Source organism: Ranitomeya variabilis, chromosome 6 (genome assembly GCF_051348905.1).
Source record: "Ranitomeya variabilis isolate aRanVar5 chromosome 6, aRanVar5.hap1, whole genome shotgun sequence".
Taxonomy (NCBI): domain Eukaryota; kingdom Metazoa; phylum Chordata; class Amphibia; order Anura; family Dendrobatidae; genus Ranitomeya; species Ranitomeya variabilis.
Genome location: NC_135237.1, coordinates 96,529,232 through 96,549,672, shown reverse-complemented (window position 1 = coordinate 96,549,672; position 20,441 = coordinate 96,529,232). Strand labels below are relative to the sequence as shown.

Below are 20,441 nucleotides of genomic sequence, written 5' to 3'. Positions count from 1 at the left end.
ACTCCACATAGTCCTCCTTATAGTATAATACACTCCCCATAGTCCTCCATATAGTATAATACACTCCACATAGTCCTTCTTATAGTATAATACACTCCCCATAGTCCTCCATATAGTATTAAACACTCCTCAGTCCTCCATATAGTATAATACACTCCTCATAGTCCTGCATATATTAACCCCTTAATGACAGCCAATACGCCTTTTAACTGACCTGAGATATAAGAGAATAGCCTCACCATACAGGTGACAATGGAGCAGCTGTCTACTATAGCTGACAACTTGCTGTATCAGCCATGATCATTGCTGGCACCGTCCAAATCTGTTTAACCCCTTAGATGCTGCTTTCAATAGTGACTACATCATATAAATGGTTAACAGAGTTTGGGGGCTTCCTCTGTATCCAAATTGGTGCCCTCAGATCATGATTGTGTGGCCCTGATGTTTGCCATTGCAATTCAAGACCAAACAGCGGCCTTAGAGTCTGACGGCTGTAGTAATCTGTTCAGAAGTTAGCGGCATTTATGTGGTATAAATACAAATTTTCATTTCTGTCATGCTACTTTGCATTAATTCCTGAAAAGCATCTGAAGGGTTAATAAACTACCTGACTGCAGTTTTAAATATGTCAGGGGGTGCTGTTTTTAAAATGGTATAACTTTTGGGGGTTTCCCAATATATAGGACCCCTAAAGGCACTTCAAACATGGATAGGTCCCTAAAAAAATACATTTTGTAAATTTCCTTGAAAAAATGAAAAATTCCTGCTACATTTTTAAACCTCCTAAAATGCTAACAAAATAAAAGAACATTTTATAAATGGTGCTGATGTAAAGCAGACATGAGGGAAATGTTATTTAGTAATGTCTTGCTGTGGTATGACTCTCTGGATTAAAGGGATAATCACTCAAAGATTGAAAATTGCTAATTTTCTTAAATTTTTCTCAAATTTCTGATATTTATTATAAATAAACACAAAACATATCGACCTAAATTTATCATTATCATAAAGTATAATGTGTCACGAAAAAACAAACTCAAAATCACTGGAATTTGTTGAAGGGTTCCAGAGTTATTACCACATAAATTGACAGTGGTCAGATTTCAAAAATTTAGCTCCGTCACTAAGGGGTTATAATACACTCCTCATAGTGCTCCATATAGCATAATACACTCCTCATAGTGCTCCATATAGTATAATACACTGCTCAGTCCTCCATATAGTATAATACACTGCTCAGTCCTCCATATAGTATAATACACTCCTCAGTCCTCCATATAGTATAATACACTGCTCATAGTGCTCCATATAGTATAATGCACCCCCCATAGTCCTCCATATAGTATAATACACTCCTCAGTCCTCCATTTAGTATTATACACTCCACATAGTCCTCCATATATTAAAATACACTGCTCAGTCCTCCATATAGTATAATGCACTCCTCATAGTGCTCCATATAGTATAATGCACTGCCATCGTCATCCATGTTGCACAATTCACTTCCCACAGTATAATGCACCCCATAGTTCTTCATATAGTATAATATATTCCCCATAGTCCTTGATTCAGTATAATGCAGCCACCCCAGAGTATAATGCAGCCACCCCATAGAGTATAATGCAGCCACCCCACAGAGTATAATGCAGCCACCCCACAGAGTATACTGCAGCCCTGCCATACAATTCAATGTAACCCCCATAGAATATAATGCAGCCCTCCTCATAGTATAATGCAGCCTCTCCATACAGGGGCAGTGAGAAAGACACAAGCAAATGGTGACGTGGGGGCAGGGGAGAATGTCATGATTCTCAATGGCGAGAGAACATAGCCCAGCATATATGAGAACTAGCTCTTGGAAGATGGAAACTATACTGACCATGAACTAAACCTGCCGCACAACTAGAAGTGGCCGGGTAGCATGCCTACGTTTTTTATCCCTAGATGCCCAGCGCCAGCCGGAGAACTACCTAATCCTAGCAGAGGAAAAGACAGTCCTGGCTCACCTCTAGAGAAATTTTCCCAAAAGGCAGACAGAGGCCCCCACATATATTGGCGGTGATTTTAGATGAAATGACAAACGTAGTATGAAAATAGGTTTAGCAAAATCGAGGTCCGCTTACTAGATAGCATGAAGACAGAAAGGGCACTTTCATGGTCAGCAGAAAACCCTATCAAAACACCATCCAAAAATTACTTTAAGACTCTAGCATTAACTCATAACACCAGAGTGGCAATTTCCGCTCACAAGAGCTTTCCAGACACAGTAACGAAACAGCAGCTGTGAACAGGAACAAAATGCAAAAACACACAAGGACAAAAGTCCAACTTAGCTAGGAGTTGTCTAGTAGCAGGAACATGCACAGAAGGCTTCTGATTACATTGTTGACCGGCATGAAACTGACAGAGGAGCAAGGTTATATAGCGACTCCCACATCCTGATAGGAGCAGGTGAACAGAGGGGATGATGCACACAAGTACAATTCCACAAGTGGCCACCGGGGGAGCCCAGAATCCAATTTCACAACAGTACCCCCCCCTCAAGGAGGGGGCACCGAACCCTCACCAGAACCACCAGGGCGATCAGGATGAGCCCTATGAAAGGCACGGACAAGATCGGAGGCATGAACATCAGAGGCAGTGACCCAAGAATTATCCTCCTGACCGTATCCCTTCCATTTGACCAGATACTGGAGTTTCCTTCTGGAAACACGAGAGTCTAAGATCTTTTCCACAACGTACTCCAACTCACCCTCAACCAACACCGGAGCAGGAGGCTCAACGGAAGGCACAGCCGGTACCTCATACCTGCGCAACAATGACCGATGAAAAACATTATGAATCGAAAAGGATGCAGGGAGGTCCAAACGGAAGGACACAGGGTTAAGAATCTCCAATATCTTGTACGGGCCGATGAACCGAGGCTTAAACTTAGGAGAAGAAACCCTCATAGGGACAAAACGAGAAGACAACCACACCAAGTCCCCAACACAAAGCCGAGGACCAACACGACGACGGCGGTTGGCAAAAAGCTGAGTCTTCTCCTGGGACAACTTCAAATTGTCCACCACCTGCCCCCAAATCTGATGCAACCTCTCCACCACAGCATCCACTCCAGGACAATCCGAAGATTCCACTTGACCGGAGGAAAATCGAGGATGAAACCCCGAATTACAGAAAAACGGGGACACCAAGGTGGCAGAGCTGGCCCGATTATTGAGGGCGAACTCCGCCAAAGGCAAAAAAGCAACCCAATCATCCTGATCCGCAGACACAAAACACCTCAAATATGTCTCCAAGGTCTGATTAGTCCGCTCGGTCTGGCCATTAGTCTGAGGATGGAAAGCAGACGAAAAAGACAAATCTATGCCCATCCTAGCACAGAATGCCCGCCAAAATCTAGACACGAATTGGGTCCCTCTGTCAGAAACGATATTCTCCGGAATACCATGCAAACGAACAACATTTTGAAAAAACAGAGGAACCAACTCGGAAGAAGAAGGCAACTTAGGCAAAGGAACCAGATGGACCATCTTAGAGAAACGGTCACACACCACCCAGATGACAGACATCTTCTGAGAAACAGGCAGATCCGAAATAAAATCCATCGAGATTTGCGTCCAAGGCCTCTTCGGGATAGGCAAGGGTAACAACAATCCACTAGCCCGAGAACAACAAGGTTTGGCCCGAGCACAAACGTCACAAGACTGCACAAAGCCTCGCACATCTCGTGACAGGGAAGGCCACCAGAAGGACCTTGCCACCAAATCCCTGGTACCAAAGATTCCAGGATGACCTGCCAACGCAGAAGAATGAACCTCAGAGATGACTCTACTGGTCCAATCATCAGGAACAAACAGTCTACCGTATGGGCAACGATCAGGTCTATCCGCCTGAAACTCCTGCAAGGCCCGCCGCAGGTCTGGAGAAACGGCAGACAATATCACTCCATCTTTAAGGATACCTGTGGGCTCAGAATTACCAGGGGAGTCAGGCTCAAAACTCCTAGAAAGGGCATCCGCCTTAACATTCTTAGAACCCGGTAGGTAAGACACCACAAAATTAAACCGAGAGAAAAACAACGACCAGCGCGCCTGTCTAGGATTCAGGCGCCTGGCAGACTCAAGGTAAATTAAATTTTTGTGGTCAGTCAATACCACCACCTGATGTCTGGCCCCCTCAAGCCAGTGACGCCACTCCTCAAAAGCCCACTTCATGGCCAAAAGCTCCCGATTCCCAATATCATAATTCCGCTCGGCGGGCGAAAATTTACGGGAAAAAAAGGCACAAGGTCTCATCACGGAGCAGTCGGAACTTCTCTGCGACAACACCGCCCCAGCTCCGATTTCAGAAGCGTCGACCTCAACCTGAAAAGGAAGAGCAACATCAGGCTGACGCAACACTGGGGCGGAAGAAAAGCGGCGCTTGAGCTCCCGAAAGGCTTCCACAGCATCAGGGGACCAATCAGCAACATCAGCACCCTTCTTGGTCAAATCAGTCAATGGTTTTACAACATCAGAAAAACCAGCAATAAATCGACGATAAAAGTTAGCAAAGCCCAAAAATTTCTGAAGACTCTTAAGAGAAGAGGGTTGCGTCCAATCACCAATAGCCTGAACCTTGACAGGATCCATCTCGATGGAAGAGGGGGAAAAAATGTATCCCAAGAAGGAAATCTTTTGAACCCCAAAAACACACTTAGAACCCTTCACACACAAGGAATTAGACCGCAAAACCTGAAAAACCCTCCTGACCTGCTGGACATGAGAGTCCCAGTCATCCGAAAAAATCAGAATATCATCCAGATACACAATCATAAATTTATCCAAATAATCGCGGAAAATGTCATGCATAAAGGACTGGAAGACTGAAGGGGCATTTGAAAGACCAAAAGGCATCACCAAATACTCAAAATGGCCCTCGGGCGTATTAAATGCGGTTTTCCACTCATCCCCCTGCTTGATTCGCACCAAATTATACGCCCCACGGAGATCAATCTTAGAGAACCACTTGGCCCCCTTTATACGAGCAAACAAATCAGTAAGCAGTGGTAACGGATATTGATATTTAACCGTGATTTTATTCAAAAGTCGATAATCAATACACGGCCTCAAAGAGCCGTCTTTCTTAGACACAAAGAAAAAACCGGCTCCTAAGGGAGATGACGAAGGACGAATATGTCCCTTTTCCAAGGACTCCTTTATATATTCTCGCATAGCCGCGTGTTCAGGCACAGACAGATTAAATAAACGACCCTTAGGGAATTTACTACCCGGGATCAAGTCTATGGCACAATCGCACTCCCGGTGCGGAGGTAGTGAACCCACCTTGGGTTCTTCAAAAACGTCACGAAAGTCAGACAAGAATTCAGGAATCTCAGAGGGAATAGATGATGAAATGGAAACCAAAGGTACGTCCCCATGAGTTCCTTTACATCCCCAGCTTAACACAGACATAGCTCTCCAGTCGAGGACTGGGTTATGAGATTGCAGCCATGGCAATCCCAGCACCAAAACATCATGTAGATTATACAGCACCAGAAATACGAATAACCTCCTGGTGATCCGGATTAACACGCATAGTCACTTGTGTCCAGTATTGTGGTTTATTACTAGCCAATGGGGTGGAGTCAATCCCTTTCAGAGGTATCGGAGCCTCCAATGGCTCCAAATCATACCCACAGCGTTTGGCAAAGGACCAATCCATAAGACTCAACGCAGCGCCAGAGTCGACATAGGCGTCCGCGGTAATAGATGACAAAGAACAAATCAGGGTCACAGATAGAATAAACTTAGACTGTAAAGTGCTAATTGAAACAGACTTGTCAGGCTTCTTAGTACGCTTAAAGCATGCTGATATAACATGAGTTGAATCACCACAATAGAAGCACAACCCATTTTTTCGTCTAAAATTCTGCCGCTCGCTTCTGGACAGAATTCTATCACATTGCATATTTTCTGGCGTTTTCTCAGTAGACACCGCCAAATGGTGCACAGGTTTGCGCTCCCGCAGACGCCTATCGATCTGAATAGCCATCGTCATGGACTCATTCAGACTCGCAGGCACAGGGAACCCCACCATAACATCCTTAATGGCATCAGAGAGACCTTCTCTGAAAATCGCCGCCAGGGCGCACTCATTCCACTGAGTAAGCACAGACCATTTGCGGAATTTTTGGCAGTATATTTCAGCTTCATCTTGCCCCTGAGACAAGGACATCAAGGCCTTTTCCGCCTGAAGCTCTAAATGAGGTTCCTCATAAAGCAACCCCAAGGCCAGAAAAAACGCATCCACATTGAGCAACGCAGGATCCCCTGGTGCCAATGCAAAAGCCCAGTCCTGAGGGTCGCCCCGGAGCAAGGAAATTACAATCCTGACCTGCTGTGCAGGGTCTCCGGCAGAGCGAGACTTCAGGGACAAAAACAATTTGCAATTATTTTTAAAATTTTGAAAGTGAGATCTATTCCCCGAGAAGAATTCAGGCAAAGGAATTCTAGGCTCAGACATAGGTGCATGAACAACAAAATCTTGCAAATTTTGTACCTTTGTGGCGAGATTATTCAAACCTGTAGCTACACTCTGAAGATCCATTTGAAACAGGTGAACACAGAGCCATTCAAGGATTAGAAGGAGAGAAAGAGAGGAAGGCTGCAGTATAGGCAGACTAGCAAGTGATTCAATTAAGAGCACACTCAGAACTAGAGGGAAAAAAAAAAATAAAAAATTGTAGCAGACTTCTTTTTTCTCTCCTTTCTCAGCCAGTAATTTAACCCTTTTTTGGGCCGGTCAAACTGTCATGATTCTCAATGGCGAGAGAACATAGCCCAGCATATATGAGAACTAGCTCTTGGAAGATGGAAACTATACTGACCATGAACTAAACCTGCCGCACAACTAGAAGTGGCCGGGTAGCATGCCTACGTTTTTTATCCCTAGATGCCCAGCGCCAGCCGGAGAACTACCTAATCCTAGCAGAGGAAAAGACAGTCCTGGCTCACCTCTAGAGAAATTTTCCCAAAAGGCAGACAGAGGCCCCCACATATATTGGCGGTGATTTTAGATGAAATTACAAACGTAGTATGAAAATAGGTTTAGCAAAATCGAGGTCCGCTTACTAGATAGCATGAAGACAGAAAGGGCACTTTCATGGTCAGCAGAAAACCCTATCAAAACACCATCCAGAAATTACTTTAAGACTCTAGCATTAACTCATAACACCAGAGTGGCAATTTCCGCTCACAAGAGCTTTCCAGACACAGTAACGAAACAGCAGCTGTGAACAGGAACAAAATGCAAAAACACACAAGGACAAAAGTCCAACTTAGCTAGGAGTTGTCTAGTAGCAGGAACATGCACAGAAGGCTTCTGATTACATTGTTGACCGGCATGAAACTGACAGAGGAGCAAGGTTATATAGCGACTCCCACATCCTGATAGGAGCAGGTGAACAGAGGGGATGATGCACACAAGTACAATTCCACAAGTGGCCACCGGGGGAGCCCAGAATCCAATTTCACAACAGGAGAAGGACACAAGGGGGCTAGGGGAGACAGGCACAAGAGTAACATAGGGGGGCTAGGGAGCAAGGAAGACAGGCACAAGGGGACACATGGGGGCTAGGAGGCAGGGGAGAACGTTACAAGGGGACTAGTGGGCAAGGGAGACTGACACAAGAGGACAAGGGAGACTGACACAAGGGGACACATGGGGACTAGTTGGCCAGGCAGACTGACAAGGGGACACACGGGGACTAGTGGGCAAGGGAGACTGACACAAGGGGCACACAGGGACTAGTGGACAAGGGAGACTGGCACAAGGGGACACGGGAACTAGTGGGCAAGGGAGACTGACACAAGGGGACACACGGGGACTAGTGGGCAAGGGAGACTGACACAAGGGGACTAGTGGGAAAGGGAGTCTGATACGAGGGGACTAGTGGGCAATGGAGACTGACACAAGGGGACACACGGACAAGCACAAGGGGACAAGGGAGACAGGCACAAGGGGACACACAGGGACTAGTAGGCAAGAGAGACTGACACAAGGGGACACATGGGGATAAGGGATACAAGCACAAGGAGACACACAGGGACTAGTGGGAAAGGGAGACTGATACGAGGGGACTAGTGGGCAATGGAGACTGACACAAGGGGACACACAGGGACAAGCACAAGGGGACAAGGGAGACAGGCACAAGGGGACACACAGACTAGTGGGCAAGAGAGACTGACACAAGGAGACACACGGGGACAAGGGATACAAGCACAAGGGGACACACAGGGACTAGTGGGAAAGGGAGACTGACACACAGGGACTAGTGGACAAGGGAGACTGACACAAGCACAAGGGGACAAAGGAGACAGGCACAAGGGGACACACAGGGACTAATGGGCAAGGGAGACTGGCACACGGGGACAAGGGAGACAGGCTCAAGGGGACACACAGGGCCTAGTGGGAAAGGGAGACTGACACAAGGCTACACACGGATCAAGGGACTCAAGCACAAGGGGACTCATGGGGACTAGGAGGAAGGGGAGAAGGGCACAAGAGGACACAAGGGGACTCCGAGGGCAGAGTAGATAGGAATGCACGGGGAGACAGGGCTGCAAGGGGACAGGGGAAAACGGGGGGGGGAGACTTGGGAGGAGGGAAGAAGGGGGCACAGGTATTATGAGGACAGAGTAGATGAGGAACACACTGTGAGAAAGAGGACAGGCAGGGAATGCATTAGGGGTGCAGGAGACTCAGGGCATGGGAGATGGGGAGCATTGGGGGACCAGGGGAGGAGGAACAAGCGTGTACGGGTGGCCCGGAGGAACACAATGACCTGAACCTGGGGACCTACTAGGACATGGGGCACGGAAGAGCAGGGAGGAAACAGGGCTGGTGTCACAGGGAGCCGGGGATGCTGGGGGCCAAGGACGGCGACACACAGGCAGCAGACACACCTCACTTGCATCGGTCCCGTACACCTCCATGTTCATCCCCGGATCCTCCACATGGCTGAGCCACTGCAGCATCCACCTCCTGGGCAGCTCGGTCCACGTGCCCCCCACTAGCTCCGGAGCTGGCTGTTCCCGGTCCTAGCAGCCGCCACAGGCTTTGCCAATATGGCGGCCACCATCACCTGTGCAGATGCTGCACTGCCTGGGCCTCGCACACAGCGGGTGCGCGATGAAGTGATGTCATCACGCACCCGCAGTGTCAGAGGCAGAGGGGAATGATGGGAGAGGGAGCATCAGCTGATGTTCTCTCCTCCATCATTGCTTTGAACTGTACCGTCATCATAGACACCGGTATAGTTCACTGCGGCGGCTGTGACGGGGGAGTCGTGTGCCTCTGACCTGTCGGGCCCCTGACCTGCCAGAGCCGTTTGCAGCGGCGACCGCTGCGACCGCGGTAGTTACGCCCCTGCCTCACACACACACACACTACAGATATCACACACACACACTACAGATATCACACACACTACAGATATCACACACACACTACAGATATCACACACACACACACACACACACACAATACAGATATCACACACATACTACAGATATCACACACACACACTACAGATATGACACACACATACTACAGATATCACACACACACATACTACAGATATCACACACACTACAGATATCACACACACTACAGATATCACACACACATACTACAGATATCACACACACACAAAACAGATCACACACACATACTACAAATATCACACACACACACACACAAGACAGATATCACACACACATACTACAGATATCACACACACTACAGATATCAAACACACACACACCAGATACCAGCTCAAATACACATCTCACACTCTCCTCTCTGGTACTGGGGAGGCTGATATAACCGTGGCGCAGCTCCTCAGCTTCTCCTGCTTACAGTAGCTCTGTCCCGCACCTCCCCCGTTCTTGCCTTCTGTCCCGGGGCTGCAGAGCAGGAGAAGCTGTCTCACCATGATGACTGGAGCTGCTTCCTATCTCTCACATGCCCCGGCTGCCCCCTCCCCCTAGATACGCTTCGGACTGTTGCCGTGCGGGAGGAATCTCCTGCACTGCAACATGGTGTTGGGTGCCTCTGACCTGCCGGGCCCCTGACCCGCCGGGCCCGGTCGCAGAGGCGACCACTGTGACCGTGGTAGTTACGCCACTGTGTATATTTATCTTGCGGAGGAGACACAATGTATGGGACGCGGTGATTCCGCACCGTTCAATGAACACATGGCCCTATCAATGTATTCACTGCCTATAAAGGGATTATAGTAACCAGCACAGTGGCATTATAAAAGGAAGAAGCAGGAGGCGAAACGCGCGTCGGGGTGAGGGGACGCCATTCATGCAAGGTAATATACATTGTTCTGCATGGTGTTACATGGGCATTCACGCTGGGTTACTGCGGATGGGTGTTTTTCTTTTGGTCACATGTATACTTATTGGTATTGCTGCCTTTTATAAGGCCACTGTGCTGGTTACCATAATCCATTTATAGGCAGTGAATACATTGATAGGGCCATTTCTAGCTGGCCATTCTATTAGACTATGCTGTAATATTACCATTTGTTGGTGCATATTTATTGTATTAATCTGCTGTATCGGCGTGGATATCTTTCCGTGTAGGCAAGCTACTAGTTAGTATATACCATTTATTATTGAGTAACAGCCTTGTATTTTGGTGTCCCCTACGGTCAGGGCTGGCGTTTGGCACAGGCAGACCAGGCAGACTCCTGGGGCCCCCACCTAGAAAGGGGGCCCCCTGCCTCTGCAGCCCCTGTATGAAGTGCCCAGAGGGTGTACAGCAGTGCTGTGTATTGAGTAGTTCTGGAATGCCTCTCCCAAACCCCCCTTGAGACCCCCTCAGTGCTGTGATTTACTCGTGGTCCCAGAGCTCTGTGCTGATTGCTGTAGGATCAGGTTTCACAGTCACATACAGCAGCCATCAGCATGGGCTCTGACCACAGTCACTGCTTGTAATCTGACAGGGCGACCTGCTGTCACTACTGTCTGGATGACACAAGACAGGAATATTATCTGCTGAATCAGGGCATTTATTATATAGAAATAAATGAATTCCCATGTGAAATAATAAGGGTAAACCATACACATATATAGTACAGGTGTGCATAGGAATCAGCGTTTTTGGTGCATTTTTTTGCAGCCAAAGCCTGCTCTCTTGGCAGTAAAAACACTGCTTTCCAAAACACCCATTTTTTAGGGTATGTGCAGAGGATCCGGAAATGACAGCCCTTTGGATGCAGCGGACATGTGCTCCATCCAGAGTGCTGTCATCTTTTAAACACAGGTGATTCCGCGTGTGTTCATTGAACCGTGTGGAATCCCTGCGTCCTATACATTGCAGGGGTGAGATTTCTCTTGCAGAGACTCGCGTCTGCGCCAGATAAATTGGCATGCTGCAGCCTGGACAGACGTGCCGCATGTCCGTCTCTGCGGGTGAGGTGCGGGTGTCAGTGCACGCATAGTAGAGATGGAATTTCTTGAAATCCCCTCCACTATACTGTAACATCTGGCCGCTGCGGGTTGGACGCTGTATAAGTGCACAGCAGCCGACCCGCAGCGTTTACTGACTGTGGGCACACACCCTTAGAGCTTTTGCTGTTTGTTTTTTACAGTATGCATTTTGTCTACAGTACATGTTTAATAAAGTTAGTGTTAGGCTATGTGCACACGCTGCCGACTGGTCTGCGGATTTTTCCGCACTGATTTTGATAAATCCGCAGGGCAAAAACACTGCTTTTTTCCTGCGGATTTATCGTGGTTTTACCGCGGTTTTTGTGCGGATTCCACCTGTGGTTTTACACCTGCGGTTTTCTATTATGGAGCAGGTGTCAAACCGCTGCGGATTCCGCACAAAGAATTGACATGCTGCGGAAAATAAACCGAAGCAATTCCGCGCGTTTTTTTCTGCAGCATGTGCACAGCGGTTTTTGTTTTCCATAGGTTAACATGGTACTGTACACCGCATGGAAAACTGCTGCGGATCCGCAGCGTCAACAACGCTGCGGATCCGTAGCAAAAACCGCAACATGTGCAAATGGTCTAATTCACAAAAAACACAGTGAAAAACAACGTTGCAACATTTGCAGCATTTTTTAAACTTTTTCATTGCTTTCTACGGGTGAAAAAAATCGCTGAAAGAAGTGACATGCTGCAGATTTAAAAAAACACTGCAGTTGTGAAATTCAGTCGACGGAAAATAAAAGGGTGTGCAGGAGATTTCTGAAAATCTCAGTTTTTGCTTATGCTGTAAACTCATTATTTGCAGAAGAAAAAGCTGCAAAAATTCTGCATATGAACATGGCGAAAAGCTGCTTTTCAAAGTGCCAGCAGTGACCCTGCATACAGCTAATAGTGGCAGACCCGTTGGCCGATATAAGGCCCCTAAATATGGGGGCCACAGTGCAATGTTATCATTTGGGGCCCCCACTTTAAATTTTTGCCTAGGGCCCCACTTTGTCTAAAACCGGCCCTGCCTACGGTATATTTTGCTTTTTTATTATGTTATTTTAAATATAAATATTAATAAACATTGGTTTTAATATTGTATGGGATCTCTTCTTCTCACAAGTTACGATGTGGGATTAGTTATGTGTAAGTAAACTACAGGCATTGTCAGGTTGGCGTTGTTACACTGATTAAAATGATACCTGGGTTGAAGAAATCTGTCTTGTGGTTCTTGTTTAATCTGTGTGTGCAGTTTTGAATTAATGAGATGCTTTATGTAGCGCTCTGGCTTCATCATCATTCTGAGCTTAAATGACGGGTCACTAAACCTCCAGTGACCTGCCTCCTATTTTAAATACTGCGACTGCGCATTTAATATTCTGCTGATGGTGAGGCCAGAGCACTAAAAGGAGACCTTCCCCCCCGGAACACAAGCATCTCCGTCACTCAAACTTGCAAACACAGATTAAACAAGAACCAGAGAACAGATTTCTTCAACCCAGGTATCATATTAATGAGTGTTATAGCGCCAACCTGACAATGCTTGTAGTTTACTGAGCAAAATCCTGATGACAGGTTCGCTTTAACATCTCTGTTAGTCCCATAGACTTTGAATGGAAAAGCCTGATGATGTTGGAGCCCCACTGCATTCAAGATCACTGCAAAACCATTGCAAAATAGTTGCATCTATTTTTCAATTTTAAAATCTTTTCTGAGGGTGGACATGTTTGATGCACACACTTCCAACATTGTCTGTACAGTAAATAAGGGTGTGTTTGCTTTGTGGCAGCTGCAATGCTTGAAATCCATTAAAATGATTAGAAAAATGTCACGACACTAGGAAGTATAAGGATTCCCCAGAGTCCAGAGATTGACAAGCAATGGGCATACTGAATCCTGATTGTATGTTTAGTATTTCTATCTTGCTTTATCTAAACTATCCAGTTATACAATAGAAGAGTCATCTGCCCTAAATCCCAAATCCTCTGCTGACTCTGACCCAGTCTACAGAGCAAAGACGACAAATGAGCTGCAGAAAGCAGGAAATAACAGCCTATTGTTTGTGGCTTGTATGAAAGCTGAAATTTTATTTATATTGTTAGTCAAATAAAGGTAAATACCATCATGTATTTGAAATATGTTTATAATAGAAACCGGATTCAAATAATAAGGATATGTTAAGACATTCCAGATACTCTGCAGATTTTCTTTCCATATTTTTTTAACCACCTTATTTCCCCATTGTGCTTAAATAAGTAGTAAAAATACAATACTCCTGAGTTTATTTGGGGTTCCACTGTGGGGAAAAACGATAACTTCACCGGTGATTCCTCCTCTCCTAGCAGGACTCCCAAGCCTGTCTTGGCACATCCTTGCCTCCTCTGGAGACATTCCATCCCATGTGACTCATATAGTCAATCAGAGGTTGTAGTGGTCACGTGATGAGACATTACAACAGGGGGCTGGGATACGCCAAGAACCGGATGGAAGCCCAGCCAGGAGAGGATAAAACACCAACAAACAAAAGGTACCAGGAGAGGAGGAAACACCAACCTGCAAAGGTACCAGGAGAGGAGGAAACACCAACCGGCAAAGGTACCAGGAGAGGAGGAAACACCAACCGGCAAAGGTACCAGGAGAGGAGGAAATACCAACCGGCCAAGGTACCAGGAGAGGAGGAAACACCAACCGGCCAAGGTACCAGGAGAGGAGGAAACACCAACCGGCAAAGGTACCAGGAGAGGAGGAAACACCAACCGGCAAAGGTACCAGGAGAGGAGGAAACACCAACCGGCCAAGGTACCAGGAGAGGAGGAAACACCAAGCGGTAAAGGTACCAGGAGAGCAGAAAACACCAACCGGCAATGGTACCAGCAAAGGAGGAAACACCAACCGGCAAAGGTACCAGGAGAGGAGGAAACACCAAGGAAACACCAACTTGCAAAGGTACCATGAGAGGAGGAAACACCAACCTGCAAAGGTACCAAGAGAGGAGGAAACACCAACCGGCAAAGGTACCAGGAGAGGAGGAAACACCAACTGGCAAAGGTACCAGGAGAGGAGGAAACACCAACTGGCCAAGGTACCAGGAGAGGAGGAAACACCAACCGGCACAGGTACCAGGAGAGGAGGAAACACCAAAAGGCAAAAGTACCAGGAGAGGAGGAAACACCAACCGGCAAAGGTACCAGGAGAGGAGGAAACACCAAGCGGCAAAGGTACCAGGAGAGGAAGAAACACCAACCTGCAAAGGTACCAGGAGAGGAGGAAACACCAACCGGCAAAGGTCCCAGGAGAGGAGGAAACACCAACCGGCCAAGGTACCAGGAGAGGAGGAAACACCAACTGGCCAAGGTTCCAGGAGAGGAGGAAACACCAACCGGTAAAGGTACCAGCAGAGGAGAAAACACCAACCAGCAAAGGTGCCAGGAGAGGAGGAAACACCAACTGGCAGAGGTGCCAGCAAAGGAGGAAACACCAACTGGTGGAGGGTTTTTTTTTTCAATTCTCAACTTGACGATTCTCTGAATAATTCTATCTATAAACCATTTTATCTATTGAAAATATTACATTTTAATTTTTTTAGGTGGTATTGTTCTGTACTTTATGATGATTTCAGTTTTACATTTTATATGATTTTCGAATAATTGTCAGGAGGAATGAAAAGTAAAAAAAAAACAGACTTGAAAAGTTCCCAGCATTTTAGTTTAGGTCAACTAATTCACATTAACAAACTTTTTAAGCAAAAATCAATTTTACTTTAAGAAGCTGGAGAAACTGCGCTTGTTCAATAGACATAAATATTTTATTGGTTCCCTGCCATAAACGTTACCATTAATTGCGGTGAGGTAAGGCATTGCTGTAGTCTGCAATCAGGAACCTTGACCGGGGGGATATTCTAAAGACTGAAGAGCCCAAAGGGTTAAATCTTTCCGAGCCTGTGGCAGGGAACAGATACACTTTGACAGTCAATTTCAGCCTGTAATATATATCCTATGGAGCATGGTTGGCAACATAATAAAACAGGCTGAACTGAGCAGGAATATGTATGATTCAGATGACATGTTTTTTCTAGGCAGCTGAATTTAGAGGCAGGAGGCTTTCAACACAGTGATGCAAGGTAGGGTTTGATAAAATGCTGAATGAACGTTATTTGCAACTGTCAGGAAGCACAAATCACAAAGTAACCGAATTTGTGAGTGCCGCAGTGCCTTCTGTACGCCAGCTTATTTCCCTGCCCTGATATATGTCTCCTTCCATTCCCTGAGCATAGACAAAGGGAAGATATACGGCGGAATGAGCAGTCATATTTAATCAGAATCTTAATGGTGAATTAATAGCATATTTCTATAATATGTCACATGGAGTAATAATAAATTAAAATAAGTCAGAAACTTTGCTAGAGGGAAGGAAAAAAAACGTAGGAAGGGTTTGGGGTTTCGTCCTGTTCTATTGTTATATAGAATCATAGTTTGGTATAAAAAAAGAAACAAATCCATGAAAAAGTAGAAAATGTGCAAGGGAAAAATACTACTCTATGGCATATATGGGTACTGTAATGCAATTTTTTAAGCAGTTTAGTTTACAAAAAAATCAGTATCATACTAGATATGCACGATTTGAAGTAGTATTTTTGTTTGAATTATGTTAAATGTTTTGTACAATTATTTGATGCTGCTAATAAGTGTTGCAGATGGCAAACTGTGGATGAAATCAATCTCCTTCACCCTCTGGCAGCCAACATTACAGTCCCTTCTTTATCTTCCTGCTGCTCCTTTACTGAAAAGCAGGGCAGAAAGCTAACTCTATTGGTTGTTCTGTAGTAAGCAGAGGCTGGGAAGGGTGACAGAGCATGAGTGTCCATCAGCATTGAGCTCAATAGGTAGACATCCATATTGCTATAGACTTGAAGGTGTTCAGGTAGCACCATACTATCTCACTGTTCAGTGGATCATTTTTTTTAAACATGTAAATTGCCCCAATTTACACTGAATGATGGAAACTTTTTGCAGTTTGGGCCTTGACTAAAAAAGCACTCCTATCAAAGTTTGTATCCTCTTAATATATTGCAGTCATATTATATAGCACTGTGTACTTACAATTGCTCATTTTGCCTTTCTACCCAGATAATTCTCTTTTTGCTGCTCTATATAGAAACAGGAAAAGAGACCTCCTGTTTCTACATAGAGCTTAGGAGTCAGTTATTCAGTTTTTAATCACCTGATGTCACAAACGTAATGGAAAAGAGAAAAAATATCTGGGTAGAAAGACAAAATGAGCAATTGTAATTGCACAGTGCTATATAATATGATGATTGCAATATATTAAGAGGATACAAATTTTGATGAGAGTGCTTCTTTAGCTACTACCAAGACTAAGAAGGAGAAATATTTACTCCTTTGCGCAGAGAAGTGCCCTGAAGGTGGCCCCCTCATGTGCAGGACTGTGGACTCTTTGCACAGAAAGCTCACCAATCCCTCCCCTCTACCCTTACTGACAGCTGTGGCTTACAGCCAACCTGACCGTCAAGTTTGACTTATAATTCTCTAATGCAAAATCTACATAAGAAGACTATCTTTAGGGAGATAAAAGTGAAAAAAGGTTCTAGTATTAGTATTCTGCCTTTTATATTGCTGTCCTTGAAGACATTCTCATATACTGCATACAATACATTTGTGCTGACAAAAAATATAGTTATAGTTATGCCAATAACCTTATAACTACATAAGAGCAGATTCCTAAATATTGTCTTACATTTAGTCAGCTTATAACTGGAGCAGGCAGTAATTCTTGGGTATTCTTCCAGCATTATAGGTACTGGAACTTCTTTTAGCTTTTGCCCTTGTCCAATAGCTTGCCTGTCCCAAACTAAAATGCTAGTAAGGTGCAAAAGCTGATGTTCAATAACCAGGTACTGGAAATACGAGGTCAGATTCTGAATATAGCTCATAAACACTATAGTACTTAGCATATTGTATATTCTTTGCTTCATGTGGGCTCTAATAGAATTGCTCCCTGTTTGTATTACAGACACAGATCCACGCATCTTGGAGAAGCAGGAACTTCAGCAGCCAACATATGTTGCATTGAGTTACATCAATAGGTATGTCGGTCGGTCTGAATTGAAGCTGATTATTTGATACATACTGGTATAAATACAAATTAGTGCTGCAATAAAGGTGTGTGATGAAATCTGCGCTGGCGGCAATGACGTGTCCAGCTGAACCATTCTGGCACCAGCGTGCAGCCTCCAGCAAATAACTAACAAGGTGGTGACTGATTCTGGAGCTGTACCATGAAGCTGAGGAGGGCCGAGCCGCAATGTAGAGCCGTGTAGCCAGATTTACGATCCCTACTAACAGATTTGCTGCTTTTCTACTAAATACGGTATATTCCTTTTTAGCAGCATATAACCTAACGTTATTGTGCTTTATATCCGTCTTTCTCTGAGTAAACGAGATAGCTTGTGCAAATAGAAAAAACCCGTAATCTTCAGCTGAATTGACATTCGGACTAATATTAAGAAAATTAGGAGACGAAGGACAATAAGGGTCCCATATGCCAGAAAAGTATACGAGTCACTTGCTCCTTAAAAGAGTTTTTCAAACCAGAGCAAAATGTTGGCAAGCATTGTTGGCTGCGGAGTCCTTATAGTGGCTAATTTTCACACTGTTAGGATGCAACTTTGCTTTCTGGCTCGAGCAGTCTTCAAGTGACCATAAGTATGTAAAACGCTAACCTTTGTTTCAGACTTGCTGGTTGTCACCGGAACATTAGACAACCTTGTTGTCAGAAATAACCCCTAAAACTTATCTGAGACCCTTTACTGTGGAGGCTTTAAAGTGGTAGTCTCAAGTTCAGACGTTATGACTCCGTTCATTGCATAGGTGATTACTTCCAGATCTCTAGGAGTCCAAGTGCTTGGGGACCTCCACCATTGACTACCGCTCCATTCACATTTCAGAGCCTAGTTCTTGGGATACCTATCCCAAACAATGAAATCAAACATTCCACCAATGTCATTAAGAGCTGAAGAACAAGGAGTACTGCAAGTGGTGATATGGCCCACACAAAGCCCTAATCTCAGCATCATCGAGTCTGTCTGGGATTACATGAAGATACAGTAATATTTGTGCAAGTCTACATCCACCGAAGATCTGTGGTTAATTCTCCAAGATGTTTGGATGATCCTTTCTGCCAAGGTTTTTTCATCAATATAGAGCTCTGGCAAAAATTAAGAGACCACTGAAAAATTTTCAGTTTGTCTGATTTTTTTCTTTATAGGTATATTTTTGTGTAAAATGTAAATTGTTCTTTTATTCTATAAACTACTGACAACATTCCTCCGAAGTTCCAAGCAATAAATTTTGTATTTATTTTCTGAAAATGAAAAATGGTCAAAATAACAAAAAAATGCATTGCTTGCAGACCTCAAATAATGCAAAAAAAGCAAGTTCATAATCATTTAGAAACAACAATACTAATGTTTTAACTCAGGAAGAGTTCAAAAATCAATATTTTGTGGAATAACTATGATTTTTAATCACAGCTTTCATGCGTCTTGGCATGCTTTCCACCAGTCTTTCACACTGCTTTTGGGTGACCTTGGCCACTCCTAGTGCAAAAATTTAAGCAGTTCTTCTTTGTTTGATGGTTTGTGACTATCCATCTTCCTCTTGATTGCATTCCAGAGTCTTTCAATGGGGTTCAAGTCTGGAGATTGGGATGGCCATGACAGGGATTTGATGTGGTCGTCCTTCATCCACACCTTGATTGACCTATATGTGTGGCATGGCGCATTGTCCTGCTGGAAAAAACAGTCCTCAGAGTTAGGGAACATTGCCTGAGCAGAAGGAATCAACGGTTTATCCAGGATAACCTTGCATGCGGCTTGATTCATACGTCCTTCACAAAGATTAACCTGGCCAATTCCAGCCTTGCTGAAGCATTCCCAGATCATCACCGATCCTCCACCAAATTTCACAGTGGGTGCAAGACACTGTGGCTTGTACGCCTCTCTAGGTCTCCGTCTAACCATTAGACAACCAGGTGTTGGGCAAAGCTGAAAATTAGACTCATCAGAGAAGATTACCTTACTCCAGTCCTCTATGGTCCAATCCTTATAGATTGACAAACTTCAGCCTGGCTCTCCTTTGCCTCTCATTGAGGAAAGGCTTTTTTCTAGCTTTTCATGACTTGAGTACTGCCTCTAGGAGCCTCCTCTTGCCATGCACTTCACCTCAGGTGCCATTCCTTTTGTAGGTCACTTGATGTCATCCTGCGCTTGCTGAGTGACATTCGAATAAGATGATGGTCATCCCGGTCAGTAGAGAGTCATTTTCACCCTCTGCCCGTCTGTAGCTTTGTTGTCCCCAATGTCTGCTGCTTGACCTTGTTGTAACGGACTGCCGTCTTAGACATTTTAAGGATGGAGGCAGCATGACACTCACTGTGTCCCTCTGCTAGTGAAGCCAGAATTGAGACCTTTGTTTCCCCACTCAAGACTTTTCTTTTCAACTCCTTTGGCATGGTTAAAAGTTATTTTTTCATTCCTATTACTTTTGGGATATTACTAGCACTTGTTTTGCCATTCAGCTTGTCCTATTGCAAGAGGATTGTGAACACCACAGCAGTGTTCTTTATACTTTCCTTTTGTTAAATAAGATTTGGTTCAGGTGATCACCTAATCAGTAGCACATGAAGTAGAATGAGGTGTACTCTGGTTGGTTCTCCCCTCTAATACTCTCACGCCCCTCCAATCTATCTTAAACTCTGCCTCCCGACTAATCCACCTATCCCCTCGCTATTCCCCAGCCGCACCTCTCTGTGAATCCCTTCACTGGCTCCCCATTACCCAGAGACTCCAGTTCAAAACCCTAACCATGGCATACAAAGCCATCCACAACCTGTCTCCTCCATACATCTGTGACCTCGTCTCCCAATACCTACCAGCACGCAACC

At 45.1% G+C, this 20,441-nt stretch overlaps 1 protein-coding gene across 2 annotated transcripts in view; it reads left to right on the top strand.

The window, feature by feature from the left end:
- JAZF1 (JAZF zinc finger 1) overlaps positions 1-20,441 on the top strand; it is a 283,104-nt gene that overhangs the window by 146,598 nt on the left and 116,065 nt on the right. For both annotated transcript variants that reach the window (XR_013216832.1, XM_077268823.1), the window contains exon 2: positions 17,511-17,583. Coding sequence is in view for 1 of the 2 variants with exons in the window: in XM_077268823.1 (XP_077124938.1) it covers positions 17,511-17,583 (73 nt within the window). In the remaining variant the exon portion in view is untranslated. The remainder of the gene's footprint in view (positions 1-17,510; positions 17,584-20,441) is intronic.